The 20,447-nt window shown below is 41.8% G+C and overlaps 2 protein-coding genes across 11 annotated transcripts in view; one reads left to right on the forward strand and one right to left on the reverse strand.

The window, feature by feature from the left end:
* LOC117748332 (KAT8 regulatory NSL complex subunit 1-like) overlaps positions 1-1,989 on the forward strand; it is a 33,236-nt gene extending 31,247 nt beyond the window's left edge. For all 10 annotated transcript variants that reach the window (XM_034557969.1, XM_034557967.1, XM_034557966.1 and 7 more), the window contains 3 exons: positions 613-725; positions 824-1,076; positions 1,727-1,989. In XM_034557969.1, the coding sequence (XP_034413860.1) occupies positions 613-725; positions 824-1,076; positions 1,727-1,960 (600 nt within the window). In that variant the 3' untranslated portion in view covers positions 1,961-1,989. The remainder of the gene's footprint in view (positions 1-612; positions 726-823; positions 1,077-1,726) is intronic.
* A 1,580-nt stretch (positions 1,990-3,569) lies between these two features.
* Positions 3,570-20,447, reverse strand: part of LOC117748372 (microtubule-associated protein tau-like) — a 27,895-nt gene continuing 11,017 nt past the window's right edge. The window contains exons 3-13 of the mRNA XM_034558053.1: positions 19,486-19,509; positions 17,774-17,808; positions 16,120-16,227; positions 15,778-15,844; positions 15,298-15,556; positions 13,932-14,037; positions 13,352-13,444; positions 12,840-12,932; positions 10,949-11,030; positions 10,000-10,106; positions 3,570-6,743 (exon numbers count right to left, since the gene is read on the reverse strand). Of these exons, the coding sequence (XP_034413944.1) occupies positions 6,546-6,743; positions 10,000-10,106; positions 10,949-11,030; positions 12,840-12,932; positions 13,352-13,444; positions 13,932-14,037; positions 15,298-15,556; positions 15,778-15,844; positions 16,120-16,227; positions 17,774-17,808; positions 19,486-19,509 (1,172 nt within the window). The 3' untranslated portion in view covers positions 3,570-6,545. The remainder of the gene's footprint in view (positions 6,744-9,999; positions 10,107-10,948; positions 11,031-12,839; positions 12,933-13,351; positions 13,445-13,931; positions 14,038-15,297; positions 15,557-15,777; positions 15,845-16,119; positions 16,228-17,773; positions 17,809-19,485; positions 19,510-20,447) is intronic.

Here is a 20,447-nt window from a genome sequence, read left to right on the forward strand (position 1 = left end):
TCCTGATGGTGGTCTTGACGGTTCTCCTGATGGTGGTCTTGATGGTTCTCCTGATGGTGCTCTTGATGGTTCTCCTGATGGTTCTCCTGATGGTGGTCTTGATGGTTCTCCTGATGGTTCTCTTGATGGTGCTCCTGATGGTTCTCTTGACGGTTCTCCTGATGGTGCTCCTGATGGTGGTCTTGACGGTTCTCCTGATGGTGGTCTTGATGGTTCTCCTGATGGTGCTCCTGATGGTTCTCGTGATGGTTCTCGTGATGGTTCTCTTGATGGTTCTCTTGATGGTGCTCCTGATGGTGCTCCTGATGGTTCTCGTGATGGTTCTCGTGATGGTGCTCTTGATGGTGCTCCTGATGGTTCTCTTGATGGTTCTCCTGATGGTGGTCTTGATGGTTCTCGTGATGGTTCTCTCGTGATGGTGCTCCTGATGGTTCTGTCCTGATGGTTCTGTCCTGATGGTGCTCCTGATGGTTCTCCTGATGGTGGTCTTGATGGTTCTCGTGATGGTGCTCTTGATGGTGCTCCTGATGGTTCTGTCCTGATGGTGCTCCTGATGGTTCTGTCCTGATGGTGCTCCTGATGGTTCTCCTGATGGTGGTCTTGCCTCTGCAGGTGGAGGACCTGACGGACGCGGCCTTCACGCAGCTCCACCAGCCCCACGAGGACCAGGAGCGCTCCCGCTGGACCTGGATGGCTCTGGCTCCTGCGAAGAGGCGTGGCAGCAGGTAGCGACGTCACCACATGCCCCCCACCCCCCCACAGTGAGGCCCGCCTTGACCGTAGACCCTCACACGTGGTCTGTGGACTCTCTCCCCCCCCACAGGTCGTACAAGTCCGTGGACGGGCGCACCACGCCGCTGCTGTGCGGGACCAACCCCCCCACCCCCCAGCCGGCGTCCCCCGACCCGACCCACTGCCCCGCGCTCCACGACTACAGCTACGTGCCGTCGCCCATGAGCCCCGCCAGCCCCGACACGGCATCCAACCCCCACACGCCCGGATCCAGGGACTCGCACCGCCTGCTGTCCAGCGAGGACACGCGCTGCTCCACGCCGGACTTCACCTTCGAGGAGCGGGTACGTACATGTGTTTTATTATATTATTATTTATTATATACATGTGTTTTATTATATTATTATTTATTATATACATGTGTTTTATTATATTGTTAACAGACGGTACATACATGTGTTTTATTATATTATATTATTATTTATTATATACATGTGATTTATTATATTGTTAACAGATGGTACGTACATGTGTTTTATTATATTAATGTAAAGTGTTCTCAGGCTTTAATAGCGTCAGTCGATCTCATCTTAAGATAAATATTCTTATTTCCAAAACAACTTATGAGCACATCTCATTTAAAGTTTTGCTTCTGTGTTTATTTTTATATTTTTTTAAGTGGAGAGAAAAAAGGTGAAGAACTGCTTTTGTTAATTTAAATATGAATCCGTAGTTAAAAGCTGGTACTCTTATTTATTTAATTTTATTTGATGGAGTCATGCAAGTCACACTAAGATTTCAGAGTAAAAGCATTGTGTCAACACATGAGAATTCTGTCCACAGAGAGACGCTAGAGAGCTTTTATTTTGAAACAGGAAATGTTCAGATAAAAAAAACACGATTGTATTATTGATTACAAAACTTTATTTCTATTGTGAGAAGGGCAGAAGTTGTCAATAGCTTCAGCTCCGTGTTCTCCGTGTGGCGTTTGCAGACGGTGGCGCCCTGGGAGCGCCGCGGCTTCCCGCTGCCACAGGACCCGGAGCCAGAGCCGGAGCCGGACCAGGACCAGGACCAGGACCAGGACCAGGACCTCCTCGGCCGGCCCAGAATGCGCAGCATCTCAGGTTGCAGAGCGACCGGCTACGGGCGGCTGGACTCGGACGACACGGAGCTGCCTTGTGACGACGACCCCAAACACAAGGCCTTGTCCACCGCCCACCGATGAATGACAGGCTGAGGTCCCGCCCCCTCACCCCCCCCCCCCCCCCCGCCCCCCCCCCCCCTCCTCCACCCACAGCTCCTCTCTGGCATTAACAAGCAGAACCTCGAAGCGGAATAAAACTATTAAATGGGTTCCTGTTGTTTGATATTCAAACATCAGTCTAATACTTTTCACAGTTTTTAGTGAACATTATGGAGATAGAAGCCTTTCCCAACACTTGTTTTGTCACAGGAAAAAAAAAAAAAAGGATAAATGTAAAAAAAAAAAAAAGTATAAAACACGTTACAAAAGCTGTTTTGTGTAGTAGGCTAAACAATGTACATGGGGGCGTAGTGGTGTTCATACGTGCACTCGTAGCGCACTATGTAGCGGACTCCTCAACATATGGCCAAAGGGTGTTTTCTATTGACTAGTTTGCTTGTTATTCCCATGTACATTTTTAGTAGAGTGACAAATTACAAAACAAGAAAAAATACCCCCTTCCTCCTCCCTGCTCATCCTCCTCCTCCTCATCCAAATAAACAGGTACATTTGAGATGTGGTTCCCTTCTTCTTCCTCTAGAGGTCGCCTGAAATCACCAGAGCACTTCTCCAACTGCCAAGTCTCGTTTTGTTGGTTTCTTTTTCTTTGTTTTCATTCCTGACGTGTTTTCTTTGTGTCCGTAACACATTCTCCGTGTGTTTGTTTGTTTTTGTTTTTGTTTTTGTTTGTTTTAAATAGTAAGAATCATTCCTTTACGGTCCACAGCTCCGTCTCGCCCCGCCGTCTCTTCTCACTCAGTTTATTTTTATTTTTTATATATATATATATTAAAAAAAAAAGAGGGTGGTGGCATAGAGAGAGAGAGCTGGGGGCGTCTTTTGAGCACTTGCCCTACAGTAAAGCGCTGCTGCATGCTGCAAAAACATGCTAACGTTAGTCTTATCACAACGGCACACACTGAGAATCCCACTTGATTAAAAAATAAAGACTCGGGGGGTCAGACATCTAGTTTCACTCAGCAGACAGGCGTTGCTGTATAAGTTAAATTGTGGGTTATAATAAAACATGAAAATACAACACAATGCCCCCCCCCACACACACACACACACACACACTTCCCTTCTCCGGTTCTCTTGCAAACATTTCAACCGTCGCCGCTCTCAGCTAGAAGCCCCCCCGACCTCAGGTTTTCAATTTAAGGGAATAATTTGTTCTGCTGTTTGAATATTTTCACTCTGATCGGATCCAGAATTCTGCAAGATGGATTTATATATTTTTTTTCTTCGTCATAATCACACTCCCCCCCCCCCTCCCCCTCCCCCTCCCCCCACACCTTAAGTAACTAATTGCTATGCAAAAAAAATACTGGTTGTTTTCGTTTTTCACCTCCGTTTTATGCCACAGCCATTCAATCACTGTTTTCTTTTCGTAGTTTAAGCAAGATGTCAATGTACCTGTTCGATTGTTGCAGCAGTTAACCTAATCAAAAAGCAGATTTGTTTTTGTTTTTGTTTTTTTGTAAATAGTACCATTAAAACATTTATGTTTAACTTGGCGTTGTTGTTCCGGCCTCAAGTCCTTCGGTCTGAACTCGCTCCATCCGGGTGAATAAAACCGTGTGTTTGTGACTTCATAGCGTTTATTTTTCAAATACACAAATACAGCAACAAGAATCATCATCACCATAAACCAGTTATTGATCCAATGCACAATAACGAGAACAATCACATTTCCACAAACTGTACAGCGTCGGGACGTAAAAACCAAAGAAAACCGATCAGGTGATGAGTTTTGTTACTGCAGGAAAAAAAAAATAAACTCTGGAGACGTCGACTCGGGGATCGAACCCCCGACCGCCTGAAGAGAAGAACCAGGAACTCATGCGGATGAACTGCCGCGCTGTTCGTTTCTATTTTGGCAACACATGTTAAAACACACACACACACACACAGTGTTCCGACTTGACACACACACGAAATGTGCTTTTATTTTCATTCATAAAACGGGAAACCACTTTGTGAAAAGGGGGCGGCGACAAGCGGACTTCACTTAACGTGAGTGGCATGCGAGAAGAAGTTTGTTGAGTAAAGTGATGAGTCACCGGGAACATTCAACAGGACGGGTCTTCAACACTTATGGGGGTTTTGTTTTTTAGGGGTTCAACAAATACAAGATTCCCCTCGCTCTCTTTTTAGTCTGGAGTCACATGACGTCAGGTCAGGTGACGTAGCAGAGAACTGGAGCGTCCCGTGTCCAGCGCACGTTGTGTCAACTTGGCCCGACCAACCCATCATCTTCATCTTCATCATCATCATCAAGCTGCTTTCCAATATCCATTCTGGGTGAGTACAGTTTTTAAAGTGAGACTACGCAACTTCTGAGAGAAGAAATAACTCGACCCGAAAGTCAAAAATGTGTAATTTCAACACGTATGCAGGCTAACGTTGGCTAAATGTTCTTAATACTCAAATCAATGCAGCAGAACGGGCAGCGAGGCGGCCATCTTGTATGTGTAAATAGCAAACTAGCTAGTAGACTAGCATGGCGGCTAGCTCGCTAATTCCGTAGTTCGCTGACTTGATAAATTGATGAAATACTTTTAGCATTTTAGCTAAATGATAAACAGTAGCTTAGCATTTCGTATCCTCTCACAACCTAAACAGTCTCTCTTTAAGAACACTTATAACTGGTGAACATTATTCTACTTTAGCTTTAGCGTAGCGCGTAGCGCACGTCTCTACTCAATAATTTGGCCATGAAAAGTTACACTTTCTAAAAGGTTAATTCTTCCTCCTCGAGCTTTAACAACGGAGCAGTAACAAAATGATGACATAACACCGACGGCAGCAGGCACGATAAACAAATGTTTCTCCATATCAAACACGCGTCATATATTCAGAGTACGATTATAAAACTGCCCAACAAACCAACTCTACTCTAGCCGTTTATTATATTCATTTTTTTATAATCCAGGTCAGACTCCTGTTGTGTCGACGACACGAAGCAAAAGACAGCGCTGAGGTCTGAAAGCATCTTTCTGTTTTACTCTTTTTTTGTTGTTTATGCAAAATTATTTACTTATTAGCTTTTCCTGCAATAAAAGAAAACATGTTTTAACTTTTCGTTCTGCTTCAGCACAAACTGGGCGCCAGCGAGTTTGATCAAAACAAAATACCCACGAGAGGGACTTGAGGAACCTTCTGAAGGGACTTGAGGAACCTTCTGAAGGGACTTGAGGAACTTTCTAAAGGGACTTGAGGAACCTTCTGAAGGGACTTGAGGAACTTTCTAAAGGGACTTGAGGAACCTTCTGAAGGGACTTGAGGAACTTTCTAAAGGGACTTGAGGAACCTTCTGAAGGGACTTGAGGAACCTTCTGAAGGAACTTGAGGAACCTTCTAAAGGGACTTGAGGAACTTTCTAAAGGGACTTGAGGAACCTTCTGAAGGGACTTGAGGAACTTTCTAAAGGGACTTGAGGAACCTTCTGAAGGGACTTGAGGAACTTTCTAAAGGGACTTGAGGAACCTTCTGAAGGGACTTGAGGAACTTTCTAAAGGGACTTGAGGAACCTTCTGAAGGGACTTGAGGAACCTTCTGAAGGGACTTGAGGAACTTTCTAAAGGGACTTGAGGAACCTTCTGAACGGACTTGAGGAACTTTCTAAAGGGACTTGAGGAACCTTCTGAAGGGACTTGAGGAACTTTCTAAAGGGACTTGAGGAACCTTCTGAAGGGACTTGAGGAACTTTCTAAAGGGACTTGAGGAACCTTCTGAAGGGACTTGAGGAACTTTCTAAAGGGACTTGAGGAACCTTCTGAAGGGACTTGAGGAACTTTCTAAAGGGACTTGAGGAACCTTCTGAAGGGACTTGAGGAACTTTCTAAAGGGACTTGAGGAACCTTCTAAAGGGACTTGAGGAACCTTCTGAAGGGACTTGAGGAACTTTCTGAAGGGGAACCTTCTGAAGGGACTTGAAGACCTTTCTAAAGGGCCTTGAACTTTCTGAAGGGACTTGAGGAACCTTCTAAAGGGCATTGAGGAACTTTCTAAAGGGACTCAAGGAACTTTCTAAAGGGACTCGAGGAACTTTCTAAAGGGCCTTGAACTTTCTGAAGGGACTTGAGGAACTTTCTGAAGGGACTTGAGGAACTTTCTAAAGGGCCTTGAGCGAGGAACTTTCTAAAGGGACTTGAGGAACTTTCTAAAGGGCCTTGGGGAACTTTCTAAAGGATTTACGGTAAATGTGACAGGAAACCAGGCGTTAGATGACGTCAGATTACCAGGAAGTGGGAGCAGATCCTCAGATTCAAGGAGAATCAAGCAGATTTGCTCTGCTGGGTGATTTAACTCTTAAAAGGGAGACTTACAAAAGGTAGAAATAGCAAATAAAGAGCTCAAAGACCAGAGAGATTAAATACATGTTGGATTACTTGTTAATCTTTTTCTTTTAAAGGTTAGTGGAGGATAAACAGTGACGGGTAGCTAAAAAAAGTCCTGTGACAAAAGAAGGAGGAAGGCGTCGCAACTCCTCCACTTGGTCGTGTGGTTGGAGGTGGAGGAGGTGGGGGAGGTGGAGGAGGTGGGGGAGGAGGTGGAGGTGCATTCACAAGCCCTGTTTGGCCAGAGAGGCGGACACCTGGTCGGCCAGCGTGGAGAGCTGCGGGGAGTCGGCCATGTTGAGGCTGCCGGAGGAGGACACTGTGCTGAGCGGGTGGGGGGAGTCCTCCAGGGAGACGATCTCAGCGCCGTGGTCCGTGCGCGCCTTGGCGGTCTCACGGAAGCTCAGCTTGTGGCTCTCAATCTGGGGGGGTCAGAGAGGGGGGGGTGAGACATGCTGACCGGGTCCTGAACACCTGAAGGGCGCCACCTGGTGGCCACCGGCTGAATGATGGACCACAAAACCTCCATAACACGAATTCATCAGATGTACCTGCAACGTTTATTATCACTTTGACACTTTGTACAATGACTTTTTAGGACTTTTATGACATATTGTACGATGACTTTTTATGACTTTTATGACACTTTGTACGATGACTTTTACGACATATTGTACGATGACTTTTTAAGACTTTTACGACATATTGTACGATGACTTTTTATGACATATTGTACGATGACATTTTAGGACTTGTCACATTGTACGATAACTTTTTAAGACTTTTATGACATTGTGCGATGACTTTTTAAGACTTTTACGACATATTTTACGATGACTTTTACGACATATTTTACGATGACTTTTTATGACGTATTGTGCGATGACTTTTTAGGACTTTTACGACATATTGTACGATGACTTTTTAAGACTTTTACGACATATTGTACGATGACTTTTTATGACATATTGTACGATGACTTTAGGACTTTTATGACATTGTACGATGACATTTTAGGACTTGTCACATTGTACGATAACCTTTTAAGACTTTTATGACATTGTGCGATGACTTTTTAAGACTTTTATGACTTGTGCGATAACTTTTTAAGACTTTTACGACCTATTGTACGATGACTTTTTAAGACTTTTACGACATCTTGTACGATGACTTTTTAAGACTTTTACACCCTATTTTTTACGATGACTTTTTAGGACTTTTATGACATATTGTACAATGACATTTTAGGACTTGACACATTGTACGATAACTTTTTATGACTTATTGTACGATGACTTTAAGACTTTTGACACATTGTACGATGACTTTTATGACTTATTGTACGATGACTTTTTATGACTTGACACATTGTACGATTACGTTTTAAGACTTTTACGACATATTGTACGATGACTTTTACGACATATTTTACGATGACTTTTTATGACGTATTGTGCGATGACTTTTTAGGACTTTTACGACATATTGTACGATGACTTTAGGACTTTTATGACATATTGTACAATGACATTTTAGGACTTGTCACAATGTACAATAACTTTTTAAGACTTTTATGACCTATTTTACGATGACTTTTTAAGACTTTTACGACATCTTGTACGATGACTTTTTAAGACTTTTACACCCTATTTTGTACGATGACTTTTTATGACTTATGACATCTTGTACAATGACATTTTAGGACTTGACACATTGTACGATAACTTTTTAAGACTTTTACGACATATTGTACGATGACTTTTTAGGACTTGACACATTGTACGATGACTTTTTAAGACTTATGACACATTGTACGATAACTTTTTATGACACATTGTACGATGACTTTTACGACATATTGTACGATGACTTTTTATGACTTTTGACACATTGTACGATTACTTTGTATCACTTTTATGACGTATTGTACGATGACTAAGACTTTTGACACATTGTACGATGACTTTTATGACGTATTGTGCAATGACTTTTTAGGACTTGACACATTGTACGATAACTTTTTAAGACTTTTACAACATATTGTACGATGACTTTTTATGACTTTTATGACACATTGTGCGATAACTTTTTAAGACTTTTACAACATATTGTACGATGACTTTTTATGACTTTTATGACATATTGTACGATGACTTTTTAGGACTTGACACATTGTACGATAACTTTTTAAGACTTTTACAACATATTGTACGATGACTTTTTAAGACTTTTATGACATATTGTGCGATAACTTTTTAAGACTTATGACACATTGTACGATGACTTTATGACGTATTCTATGATGACTATACTATGACTTTTCATGACTTATTTCGACATACTATACTTAAACTATGACTTTTTTAAACTACTTGTATCGATATACAATACTATGACTTTTTTACCATGACGTTTTTATGAAATACTAAATCTTTTCCTGACAAACTATACTATGACTTTATTACTGCATACAGGTATTTCTATGACATTATTATACACCATAATGTAGCAGAGGTTCTCAGAGCTTTAATAACTGAGGCAGCTGTTATAGAAGCAGATTAATATCGTGTAATGTGTGTCAGACGTTTATGTGAAACCTCAACGAAGTTTAATGAAAAGAAAAACACTCGAGCTGCAGCTCGCGAGTACTTACAGGAGTCCTCAATCTTTATGAGGGGGTTCGTCAGGATGGGGGTGATGGGTGCTGGGGGGGCGGTCTGTGGGGACTGGGGGGGGGTGACAGCGGGGGAGGGGGCCGAGGGGCTGCCCGAGGAACCGCCCTCCGCTTCCTTCCCCTTGTCCCGCTACACAGGAGCCCCACCAGCAGAATGACAAGCATGCAACACAAAGACACGGGATGGCGTCAACGGAACCAAAAGAACCAAAAAGAACCAAAAAGAACCAGAAGTGATGACGACAGACGGATTAAATCAGGAGGGGGGGGGGGGGGGGGGGGGGGGGGTAATGAGGGATGGAGGGCTTAGCGGTGTCTGTTTTTTGTTGTGTGTGTAATGTTGCTGGGGACTTCTAACCGGATCACAGGTGCATTGTGGGGGAGATCTGTTGCTGACAAACAACTCATTAAAACTATTTATATTATATTAATATATATTTATTTCCTGTCCTTTTATACACTTATATCAATGCCAAAAAATAAATAATAATCTGCATCCTGAGAATATAATATTTTACACACACACTTCAATTCAAACAGCGCCGACAGTCTTTTAATTTCTATTTATTATTGCAAATGTCTATTTTTATATTAATATTCTTAACCTGCTGCACTTGTTAATTATTATTTGTGTCTTCACGACAACAAAGAATGTGAGAAACGAGAAAACCTAATATAACAAATATTAGATATAAAATGCTGCATTATGAACTAATACTATACATGTACCTTCCTTTTAATAATATATGTCTATTAATATAATCTTCACTGCAAAGATCCCTGTTCTTCAAGCAGCACTATTTAAATTAATAATATATTGTGTTTAATAAACGCCTCTAAAGGATCTGCTACTCGTGGTGCGTTCAGGTACCGTGAGTCTGAGTGAGTGAAAGCTGTTATTCTGAAGGGAGGAGCCGACTCTGCAGATAGAAAGCTGTAGCTTGATACCAATAATAATAATAATAATGATAATATAATCTAGTGCTTGGTTGTGGTGTTCTTACCCTTCTGGCTCCGCCTCCAGGGACGTGGCCGATGTTGTCAAGCGAGCCGACCTTAGACTGACCTTTGAAATCGATCTTCTCGTTTTTTATCTCAATATTTCCTCCACCTGATGAACACAGAATATAGCACTAGAATTGTTAATAAAAAATAAAAAATATATATATATTTAAAAGTACTAATTCAACAGTGTAAAAATACTATACTGAAGTGTACTTAAAGTATAAAAACTAAAAGTACTTGTTCTGATATTTTATTATAGCTGACATTATTATTTGTTAATCCAGATGCACCAATAAGTGTAAGCAGCATTTTATATATATAAACGCATATATATATATATATATATATATATATATATATATATATATATATATCATATTTATCTATTTATATGTATATATATATTATATTTTATATATATAATAAATACATATTTATATATCATATTTATTTATACACATCTTTAATATATATATATTTTATACATATATATATATATATCATATTGATCTATTTATACATATATATATCAAATATATATATATTTGATATATATATATATATATATATATATTTTATATATATATATTTTATATATATAATAAATACATATATATCATATTTATTTATACACATCTTTAATATATATATATTTTATACATATATATAATATAATACATATATATATATCATATTTATCTATTTATATATATGTATATATATATATATATTTTATATATATAATAAATACCTATATCATTTATTTATTTTTTACACATATATATATATATATATATATATATATATAAATTTGTTGGAATTGTTATACTTAAAATACGATTGAAATTAATAGTTGATAATTAAATTTAAATAACGTTCTACAAACACATTCACTTAATTTAAAATAAAGAGTTTATGTCCATTAATTATTATGATGTTATTGTTTACCTGGCTTATGACGGATGTTGGCTTTCGATCCACATTTGGATTGAACGTTGGTCAGATCAATCTTTTTGTGCACAATCTGAACCTGAAGGCGACAAAACAGAAACAAAGTATGAATTATTATTATTATTCTGACTCTGATATTAGGAACTGTTATTGTTCTAGAAGGGAACCCCGGATCAATGGAACCAGGGTTCCTTTAATCTGAGATTAGCTCTAATCGGGTATCAGATGAGTTAATCCCAGTTTAAAGCCAAGCTGAGCTCTGCTGCTATAAACAAACTAATCTGTTTATTAAATCCACGTTCAAACCAAAAGGGCAGTTTAATCAGCTGCTGACCCAAATGAACATGAATAAATACATTTAGTAAACGCTGCTCTGTGCTCATTAACTTTAAAACGGTTTGAATTTGAAGTAAATGTAATCTCTGTTTAGAGTAAAAACTAAATGGAGATTTTAAATAAATCTTTCTAAATGTGAAGCTAGTTTTAAAGTTTTGAGCAAAAGTTAAACCATTAATTTATTTAGCTTCTGATGGTGAAACGCAGCCTCAATCACACGCGAAGACTAGCAGGGTTAAATATTAATTAATTATATTATTGTTATATTAATATTAATATTAAAGTCAGCCTCTCTTTTTTTTAATATATGTATAAAAAAAGAGAGGCTGTATATATATATATATATATATATATATTTTTTTTTTTTTAAATATATATATTAAAAATATATATATATATTTTAATATATATATATATATATATTTTAATATATATTATTTTAATATATATATATATATATGTAGCTGTAGATTAATTTCTCTGGTCTCGTGACACAACGCTCTCGAGGTCGTCTCCGTTCAACAGAGACTCTTTTGTCACTTTTATGACACAATTAGTTCTCTTTGGCGCGAGACACACACACGCACACACACACACACACACACACACACACACACACACACAAAGGTTTCATGCATGTTGCTTTCAGGGGCCGGTTTGGCAGGTGAGCATGAGCATTGCGCAACACCGTGAGAAAGCCTGTGAGGTCACGGAAACTAATTCAACTCTAAGATTCACTAAACTCAATAAAAGTACTAATACCACATTTTAAAAAGTTATACTCTTATACAATACATCCATAGATAATTATTACCAATATATTAATGCATTGGTAATAATTATTTAATAAGTTGTGCATTATTAGATAAGATGAGGAATGTGGTCATGTGACTTCACATTTATTAATATTTTTGTCATTCAAAACAAAGAACGCGGTTAATCGTCACTTTTGAGAAGCTGGAATCATGAAAAGGAAATTTAAAATTAATCGAGCCTCTTATAGTTACTTTATGAAGAAATCAATAGATTCACATAAAATATTGATTTAAAAAATGAAAATATTCCTCTTTGTTTTAATGTTTTGTCGATAGACTAATCAATTAATTTGATAAACTCTGAACTATAGATATAATTTTTTTAAGTAACTTAAGTGGCCAAATAAATGAAGCAAAGTGAAATGTGCAATATTAAAGTCGTATAAAATAAATAAAAGTGTACTTAAAGCTACAATGAGGAACTTTTTTATGTTGTGTTGTTTCTGGCGGTCCCTGTGGACAACGGTGGTAGTGCTCCTTTAGAAAAGCTCTTGGCCACGCCCACCACTGGTCAAAGCTCTTAGGCCACGCCCACCACTGGTCTGGGTGCTGCTCTAGTGAAATGCTCATGCCGGAGTGTTAGTGGTTCAGCTGTTAGAGGAGCATCAGGTCTGGAGGGGTGAACACACACAGCAGGTTCGTGCTCCTTCGTGAAGATGCATTCAGGAGCAGCAACAAGGAGGGGTTTTTTTTGGCAACGGCCACACGGGGGCGCCAAAAATCCCTCGTCTACTCACATTGCCGCCACCGGGGACATGACTCATATTATCTTTGGAGCCACATCGGGACTGCACGCTGCTTAAGTCCAGCTTCTTTTCAATAATCTGAACCTGGAAAGTTGATACGAGAGAAGGTTATCCTGGAGGAAGAGGACCGGTGGACCCGGACCGGTGGAGGAGGGGGAACCAGGCGGGCTACAGAGGACTGGGGGGGACCTTTATACTACTTTAAAGACTGTAAGGAGGTCCGCCTGGTGCTCATGGGGAGGTCCGATCGGTGTTGGTGGTGAACGTTGTCGACTGAAGCGATAGATCTCCTGCTCAAGGTGCCTACATGTCCCAGCATGCATTGCATGGGAACCGGTTGACGAAGGGAACTATTGCGTCACTCCAGCACATTTACCACCAACACCGATTGGACAATTTTCCCTGAAAACATTTTAAAATGAGTGGAAGTGAAACCCGGAGGGGAGGGGGTCTGGGGGGGTCCGAGGGGGGGTCCAAGAGGGGGGTCCGAGGGGGGTCCCCACCTTGCCGCCGCCGGGCGTGTGCTTGATGTTGTCTTTAGAGCCACAGCGAGCTTGCACGTTGGCCACGTCGATCTTCTTGTCCAGGATCTGGACCTGCAGAGAGAACAGAAGGAGGATTCATGATGAGACCGGAACCAGGACCCGAAGCTGCCTCCATAACTCTTTAGATCTTTAGAGCATTAAAATACAAATATTGTTACTGAACCACGACCGGTGAGACCATAGATGCTGAATTAAACGTAAATTATTATTTTTCTTTAATTAAATTAAATAACTAAATTAAATTACATTTTTTAAATTAATTAAAATATAATTAAAATAATTTTAATTAATTCAAATTAATTAAAGACTCTACTTCTGCAAACACTAACGACTAAATAAATCGCACAAAACCAATCGAATGTTAGAGATGTCCACTTTAACGCATTAAAGAAGAGAGCTTTCGGTTCTTTGCACCGTGAGCTAAATATTAAAGTGTCTTATTGAGCAGATATTTGTACACGTTCCATCCCAAAAGTTGTTTTTGATGCTCGTAGCTGCACAGACCGCCTGGTGTTGAGTTCATCCCTCAGTTACTCACATTGCCTCCACCGGGGACGTGAGTCACGAGGTCTTTGGAGCCGCACTTGGACTGCACGCTGCTGTAGTCCACCTTCTGATGGGGGATTTGCACCTGGAACAAGGAAACGGAGGTGACGCCACGTCGGAGAGGAAAAGAGGCGCGGCGGACATTGAAGGGTCATTTGACGGGAACCAAACAAACGGATAACTGGCTAGTCAGTTCTCTAGATAGCCAGCTAGCTTGTCCTTCGCAGGGGAGTGAGGCGAAGGGAGCGTCAGCTAGCTGTTCGGCTCATTTTTCGTTACCCGTGTAGCATGAAAGTGTGTTGGAACTAGCTTGTCAGCTAGGTAGCTTCTCCTTCTCCGGAGGCGGCGTGACAGTTAGACCCAGCGGTCACCAGCCTGCCGCTCGGACCATTTTCCGTTAACACGTGTAGCAGGAAAGCAAGGTTAAATTAGCACGCTAGCTAGCTAACGAGCTAATTTAACCTCGCTTTCATGCTACACTGGTTACAGAAAATGAGCCGAACCAAAGTTGTCAATGTGCTTTGCTACGCGTTGACGAGCGTGGATGAAACGTTATGCCTACTCACTGGTGTGTGTGTGTGTGTGTGTGTGTGTGAGATAAATATTCTCTCAATTTAAATCATTTATAACACAACTTTCCCTTAAAAGTTCAGTCGTAAAACGTCAAAGACGAACAAAGACTCTGCTGTTCTTTTAATGCTAAAATGGACTTTCCCCACACACACACACACACACACACACACACACACACACACACACACACACGTACGTCATCATACTCAAAGCACATTGGACTGTATTGATCAGACAACACTTAAAACATCAAAAGGCAGATTGGAGGTTTAGTTCAACAAACAATTCTCAGAGGCTCTGGAAGCAGAAACGTGCTGATTGGCTGATTCAAACCCAGTGGGCGGAGTCAGCATTTAAGTCTTTTTTTATTTGTAAACCACATATTCAATCAGAAGATAACTTGTTCTCATTCCAACGCCACATCCTCTGATCCTGAATCAGTCTGACGTGTGTTAGCTGGACGAGTCGGTCTGTAAAGCCTGTAAATGGATTTTTAGGACAAAGTTGCGTAATAACTAATATTTTCTTCATATTATTGGATTTTGAAGCGCCGCGAGGAGCTTCTTTGACCACCGGAGGTGCTAACGAGCTGTCAGGATTCACATTATATTAAAGGAACTGCAGTGAAATCGTTTTTTAGAGCACAAAGTGCATCTTTTTACACGTTGAATTCACGCCGGGCGCCTTTGAGGTCAGTGGATCTCTAGATCCGCTCGAGGTCTGAACCTCCCAATGAGATCATCTCTGCCTCCAGAACTGGACCAGAACCCAGAGGGCCGGTGTGCCTCACCTTTCCGCCTCCGGGCTGGTGCTTCATGTTCTCCGTGGAGCCGATCTTGGACCTGACGTGCTTCAGGTCCGGCATGGGCGCCGCCGCCGCGGCCAGAGGGGCCGGCGGGCGGCTCTTCAGCGAGCCCGGGGATTTGGGCGTGGAGCGCACCACCGCGACCTTCTTGACCTTGTTGGCCTCGGCCGCCGCCTTGGCGGAGAGCGCTTGGCTGGCGGGCGACTTCGGGGTGCCGGGGCTGCTGTGGCCACTCCCATCTGAAGGCGGAGTCACAGGTTTTAAAACAAGATAATAAATCGATAAAGACGAGGACCGGATCACCTGGTGGTTTGGTGGAAAAACGCGATCTCTAATAATTAGCTTTTTATTTTTACTTTTGGGAGGTTATGACACATAAGTAATCCTTAAATCTTACTCCTTGTTTAAAATTGCATGAAATAAAAAATGTAATTTAATATGTAATGAACGGTTTTGATACCTTGATGAGCTGCAGTTCTAACAGACGTTTTGATGCCGGGGGTTTGAGACTTTGCACCAGCGAGACTCTGAAAAACAAAAACAAGTTATTAATTAGTTATGAAAAGTAGTTTTTTAAAATAATTTTTACCTCAGAAAGCTGTTTTTATTCAAGTAGTAAAAATATTTCAGAGACAATATTCACTTGAATCTTGTTCACGAGGCTTCGGTCGGTCTTTACAGTAATTCACAATAAAATAAATGTAAGTTTTTGGGTGCATTTATATTTCTTTAACCTAACGGTGATGATGATGATGATGAAGATGCCTCCATTGTGTTTCACAACCTGAACTCTCTTACTTACTCCGGGGCTGCTGGCCTTAACGGGGATGGAGGAGGGGCCGTTTCGGGAGGCGGGGCTTGTTTTGCCCCCCGTGGTGAGAGCGGACGCTCTTTTAGGGGAAGTTTGGGTCTTTTTCATGAGGAGGAAAAATGAATGAAATGACAATGAAGATAAAACAAAAGGAATGACTCAACAAATGAGAAATGATGGAAAAGAATGATTGTTTTCCATGAAAGGATTATTCCGGTTAGTTTCAACTTGGGTCTTATTTTTTAGCACCTTTCAGCTGATTGTTTTGATTTTTTGGACCACGACTTTACTGTTTTTTTGTGGTTGTTGTTGAGAAAACACTGTAAAGAGCCACTGTACTCTAAAAGAGAGAATGTTATATACTGTCCGACCTGCTCAGAGACCAGCTGGCAGCAGCTCAAGAGAGATACTTGAGGTGGTGGAGACCAAAAACAGAGCTAAAAGCTAAATGATTAAGCCCCTTTGTGACTGCTGGATGTGTAAATAACAACTGTTTACTCACAAGTTTGCCTTAAAAGTGTCTGCAGTTAAGTTTAAAGACATTCTCTCTCCTGACCACCAGGGGGCGACTCCTCTGGTTGTATAGAAGTCTATGCTTCATGTGTTAAAGCTGCATTCTCTCTACTGACCACCAGGGGACGACTCCTCTGGTTGTATAGAAGTCTATGCTTCATGTGTTAAAGCTGCATTCTCTCTCCTGACCACCAGGGGGCGACTCCTCTGGTTGTATAGAAGTCTATGCTTCATGTGTTAAAGCTGCATTCTCTCTACTGACCACCAGGGGGCGACTCCTCTGGTTGTATAGAAGTCTATGCTTCATGTGTTAAAGCTGCATTCTCTCTCCTGACCACCAGAGGGCGACTCCTCTGGTTGTATAGAAGTCTATGCTTCATGTGTTAAAGCTGCATTCTCTCTCCTGACCACCAGAGGGCGACTCCTCTGGTTGTATAGAAGTCTATGCTTCATGTGTTAAAGCTGCATTCTCTCTACTGACCACCAGGGGGCGACTCCTCTGGTTGTATAGAAGTCTATGCTTCATGTGTTAAAGCTGCATTCTCTCTACTGACCACCAGGGGGCGACTCCTCTGGTTGTATAGAAGTCTATGCTTCATGTGTTAAAGCTGCATTCTCTCTACTGACCACCAGGGGGTGACTCCTCTGGTTGTATAGAAGTCTATGCTTCATGTGTTAAAGCTGCATTCTCTCTCCTGACCACCAGGGGGCGACTCCTCTGGTTGTATAGAAGTCTATGCTTCATGTGTTAAAGCTGCATTCTCTCTCCTGACCACCAGGGGGCGACTCCTCTGGTTGTATAGAAGTCTATGCTTCATGTGTTAAAGCTGCATTCTCTCTCCTGACCACCAGGGGGCGACTCCTCTGGTTGTATAGAAGTCTATGCTTCATGTGTTAAAGCTGCATTCTCTCTCCTGACCACCAGGGGGCGACTCCTCTGGTTGTATAGAAGTCTATGCTTCCATTTCTTCTATAGAGACTCCGATGTTACTGGTTACAAACCTGTAGATTCAGAACCCGTCAGATCGTCTGACTGAATGTTTCTAGACTAACTTACAGAGAACAATATGCTCCAAGTTGTAATGAACCAGAAGGATTCCTTCAACCCAAAGAAATGAACCCTTTGACGTACCTTATCTGCAGAGCCGTTATCCATCTTTGCTTGAGCTGCAGGCGGAAGAGATTAAAATTAAAGTTTAATATGCTGCCATTTCTTCTTCATTTGAAACAACATTCGCACGGCAAAGAAACTCAAACTAATAAATGATGTGCAGCATGCGTGTGACACAAAGTGCTTCGTGGAAACCCAGAAAAATAAAAATTACATTTAAAATAAAAAGTGGATTTTTTTTTTTTTCGCGGGCCGCAATAACCAGCGAGGTGAGCAGAGATGGAGCCATGAAACAAAGAGTGGAGACACGCAGGACGCCAAGCTTTCTCCTCGAGGGCAGCGTCCTGAAGCGGTGGGGGGGTCGGGGGTGGGGGTGGGGTGGGTGGGGGGGCAGCATGGCATACGGTAGAAGCTGCGTTGTAAAAGAAAGAAGTGGGAGGAGTTAACGCAAGAGGGCTCCGAACCGGTGAACAGCAGACAGACCTTTGAAAATAGCGACCGGGACCAGAGACTTTCTGATTGGGAGGCTTTGGGGGGGGGCCTTCTGGAGCTCGGCGGCGCCGGTGGCCCGAGCCCCGCTCGAGTCCGAGTCATTAGAAATGTGGGGCATCGAACTGCCGGCCCCGCGGGGCGACGAGTCGCCGCTGTGAGTCACATCGGACGGCGTTGGGCTCAAAAGGCGATCGTTCTGGCCACCGCTGTGGAGGTCCTCTGGTTGAGGGTCACGTGGCGGACCCTGGGCCTCTGGGGGGGCGGTCCTGGACTCCTCCCCTTGACCCAGCCTCAGGCTTCGGTCCCCGATGGCCGTCAGGTCCTCCAGAGCTTCGCTGCGGACCAGAGACGCATCGCCGCCTTCGTCCAGGCACTCGTCCAGGCTGATGGCCCTCTGAGAGCCCGGGTCTTCGGAGGCCCACAAAGACTCGCTCGGCCTCTTCCCGGACCCCCCCGCCGCCTCACTTCCTGGGTCCAGAGGGCAGGAAGCCCCCGTGAGGTCGACGTCTGACCCGTCGACGTCTGACCCGTCGACGTCTGACCCGTCGACGTCTGACCCGTCGACGTCTGACCCGTCGGCCTCAAACGCAAACGCGGCGCGGACCGCTAGTTTGTTTGGAAAGCAGATTCAACGACATTCACAGCACTCGATTTCCATCTCCCGTGGAAACATAAACATAAACATAAATAAAAGAAACACAACTGTACAACTGATGACATTAAAAAGAAAGCTATAAAAAGGTGAAGATGCGAGACACATGAACAGGAAATGAGATGGAAATGGAGATTAATGCGTCACAGCAGATGATACCGAACATTTATAGTTATCGGTCCTCATTGAATGAATTATTAATCAATAATTATGCTTTAAAATTTAATAAAGAAATAAACTAGGCTTATCTTGCAATTAAATGTTATTCATATAATATTATTAATAATAATAATATTAATATAAGATAGAAAAGAATATATTGCAGCTTTGAAAAAAAAATAGATTTTATGGTTCTATTTTAAATATAAAATATCTAAAGACAGAATGAAGAAGAAAGCAAATTTAATGATCTGTTTACATATATCTACAGCACATAAATTACAATATATGAATCATAATTTAACCTTTTTACATGGTTTAAATGATCAGTGCTGTTGTGAGTCATAACTGGACTCCTATCCATCTCCATAAGTAAACACAGTCCAGGTGTGATCAATAAAACATATAATAATAATAATAATAATAATACCTGTGGAAGCTGCTCCTCCTCCTGCTGCTCGAACACGAAGAGAGAAGAAGAAAAACACACATTAGAAATGAGCTTCATTTCATGACATCAATACACTCAAAATAAACCGCTGCAAAGCGAAGCGCACAGAACCGTGATCACTCAGATCAATAAGCAATATCAATATCAATATCAATATCAATGTCAATATCAATATCAATGTCAATATCAATATCAATATCAATGTCAATATGCACTCAAGCAGAACTTGCAGCGAGTTAGACGAGAAGCTCGACACCAGTCCGAAGACCGTTAGCTTAGCTTAGCACAAAGACTGGAAGCAGATGGGAACAGCTAGCCGGGCTCCAAGTCTCATCTGGTTGAGCGGCGCAATTAACAATTAATTAAGTTGATTAATCTTAAAAATGTCATAAATTAAATGTTCATCACAGCAAAATAAATGACGTCATTTGTTGCTTTACTTTACTTTTAAGAACGTTTGATCAAACTGTGATATGAGATATTGTTATTTTTCACTGTTGTTTGATGTTTTACGGACCAATTGTTTAATTATTGATACCATACTCAGTATTTTACCTTTGGACAGAGCTAGGCTAGCTGTTTCCCCTCTTTATGCTAAGCTAAGATAATCCTACGTGTGCGTGGTGTCAATCTTCTCACGGAAGCGAAACCCAAACACGTCAAACTGAAAACATAAAAAACAAAATGCACAAGCGGCAGAAAAGAGGCTCGACCGGCCGGCGGCGTACCGCGCTGCCCGTCGTCTCCACACGGGGCGCCCTCTCTCTCCGAGAGCGGCGGCGCTTCCTCTGCAGACGCCTCCGCTGCAGATGGACGGAGGTCAGTGAGTCAGACTTCAGGCTCAGCTCAGACTGAGCTTTACTAAACCTCACGTTCAGGAGCTTCTTCCACCTTTAAACCGACACGCTCACCTCTTATTGCTTATGTGGGCTATGAATATC

The sequence above is a fragment of the Cyclopterus lumpus genome, chromosome 19 (assembly GCF_009769545.1).
Source record: "Cyclopterus lumpus isolate fCycLum1 chromosome 19, fCycLum1.pri, whole genome shotgun sequence".
In the NCBI taxonomy this organism is placed as follows: Eukaryota; Metazoa; Chordata; class Actinopteri; order Perciformes; family Cyclopteridae; genus Cyclopterus; species Cyclopterus lumpus.